This window comes from Nicotiana attenuata, unplaced genomic scaffold, assembly GCF_001879085.1.
Source record: "Nicotiana attenuata strain UT unplaced genomic scaffold, NIATTr2, whole genome shotgun sequence".
Taxonomy (NCBI): domain Eukaryota; kingdom Viridiplantae; phylum Streptophyta; class Magnoliopsida; order Solanales; family Solanaceae; genus Nicotiana; species Nicotiana attenuata.
In genome coordinates this window covers 26,491-28,460 of record NW_017673795.1, presented here as the reverse complement: position 1 = coordinate 28,460, position 1,970 = coordinate 26,491, and the positions used below count along the sequence as shown (strand labels likewise).

Sequence of the window (1,970 nt, the reverse complement as noted above, 5' to 3'; positions counted from 1 at the left end):
AAAATGATGCAGGCTACTGCTTCTTCTATGTTGAATAGCAATGAAAAGGCTGATGAGCAGGCAATTGTTCCAAGAACATCTGGGGAAATAGAGAAAGTGCCTATGGAATATGACACTGATCAAATTATGCAGCTGCATCTTAATGTTCCACTGAAGACTCCACTACAACATTTACATGATTTATTTACACACAATGTGGCACCAATTGATGAAGAGTTAATGAGACAATATCCTATGGAGGATGAGGGAGATGATGAATCAACAGCAGAAAACTTCAAACAGGTGGCTAAGGATGTGTATCTATCACCTACAGCTAGTGCTAAAGGAGGTAAGAAACATAGAAGAATCAGAATAAAGAGCCACAACAACCTTCAAGAATTATTCCCAAGAGGGCAGCTTCTCTATTTAAATGATGATCAAAACATTAATGTGGAACATAAGATCTATCAATACACAACAGGCCTTTCCTAGGGTGATCAACATGAATAGGGAGCATAACTTTTGTGTAGTTGCATTGATGGAGCTTTTTCAAAAGAAGAGACTCATTGATAGCTATAGAAGAAGGTTGAATGTGGAGACTGCTTATGCAAATATTAATGGGAAAATATGGTTGTTCGTTGATACAACGGTGGAATGGGAATTAGTGGATTATACTGAGCAACAGGTGACTGTAAGAGTGTTTCAACATGACCTGAGGCAGCACATGATGATGTCATTTGTTTATGCAAAATGTTCAGCAATGGAGAGATTGGAATTGTGGGATCACTTGTATTACATAGCAAGTGATATGAAATTGCCATGGTTGGTTGGAGGGGATTTCAATGTGATATTACATGAAGATGAGAAAATAGGAGGACTAGCACTACACCTTCCTGAATATGTGGATTTTGCATTTTGTGTAAACTCTTGTGGTTTGTTTGAACAAGGATACAAAGGAAGTCCATTTACATGGTGGAATGGGAGATCAATGTTGTATGTATATTCAAAAGATTGGATAGGATCTTTGTGAATTTGCCATTTCAAAACAAGTTTTCAACTATTGAAGTTGAACATCTAATCAGAACTAGATCAGATCATGCACCATTGTTAATAACATGTGGGGAGCAGACCACCAATTTTGTCAAGCCTTTCAGGTTCTTGAACTTCTGGACTAAACATGCTACATTTATGGATGTGGTGAGGCAGAATTGGGAAGCTAATTTCATAGGGGATCCGTTTTTGATGTTCAAGCAGAAGCTCAAGAGGGTGAAGGCGGCATTGTCAAAATGGAGTAGGGAAACGTTTGGTGATATCTTCAAGCAGTTGGCTATTTTGGAGGATATTCTTCAAGGATTGGAATACTATGTGGAGCATGATCTTCACCCTCTTATATTGGAGGCTGATTCATTAGTGATGAAGAAAGTGATAGAAGGGGAATGGGATCCTCCTTGGGTAATTGCAAATAATGTGAAGAAAATTATAGTAGATGAAGGGCAACTTCAATGTGATCTTTCAACATCTGTTCAGAGAAGGCAACTCAGTGGCAGATTTGATAGCTAACATTGTGTTTTCTTTTGCAAGTACATCTGAGTTTCACAGGATTGGAATCTGCACATACCTGCGAGTTTCTTTTATGTCTCATTCTGTAAACTATTAAGGTCATTTCCAGTGGTATTAGCATGGTCACATAATAATTCTAGAGGTGCGTTGATAGTGTACAAGACCAATGTGATAAGCAGTTATTGGATGGTGCAATTTATTCTACTTCTAATATGCTAAAATGTTAAGGAAAAGGTTGAATCTGTTATGTGGAATTTCTTGAGATTGTTGAATCATTTCTCAGTGGTATTAGCATGTCTTCATGCTCAATCTGAGGATGGTTTAGCAATGTTTAAAATGATTTCTACATTAAAGGTTCAGGAAGAGAAGGATCCAAGCTTACAAAATCATCCAACACCCCAGGCCTAGCGGCGTCGAGATAAAGCCTGATG

General features: G+C 38.0%; 1 protein-coding gene across 1 annotated transcript; it reads left to right on the top strand.

Moving 5' to 3' along the window:
• Positions 1-481: 481 nt before the first annotated feature.
• Positions 482-1,539, top strand: LOC109217316. The gene is made up of 2 exons (XM_019381557.1): positions 482-972; positions 1,062-1,539. Exons 1-2 carry the CDS (start codon positions 482-484, stop codon positions 1,537-1,539), a joined length of 969 nt encoding a protein of 322 aa, XP_019237102.1.
• The last annotated feature ends 431 nt before the right edge of the window (positions 1,540-1,970 follow it).

Bases quoted from the DNA above. Each gene is read 5' to 3' on its own strand.
- LOC109217316 (XM_019381557.1), top strand. From the start codon at position 482: ATGAATAGGGAGCATAACTTTTGTGTAGTTGCATTGATGGAGCTTTTT. The intron at 973-1,061 runs GTATGTATATTC...ACATCTAATCAG, and splicing joins TGGAATGGGAGATCAATGTT to AACTAGATCAGATCATGCAC.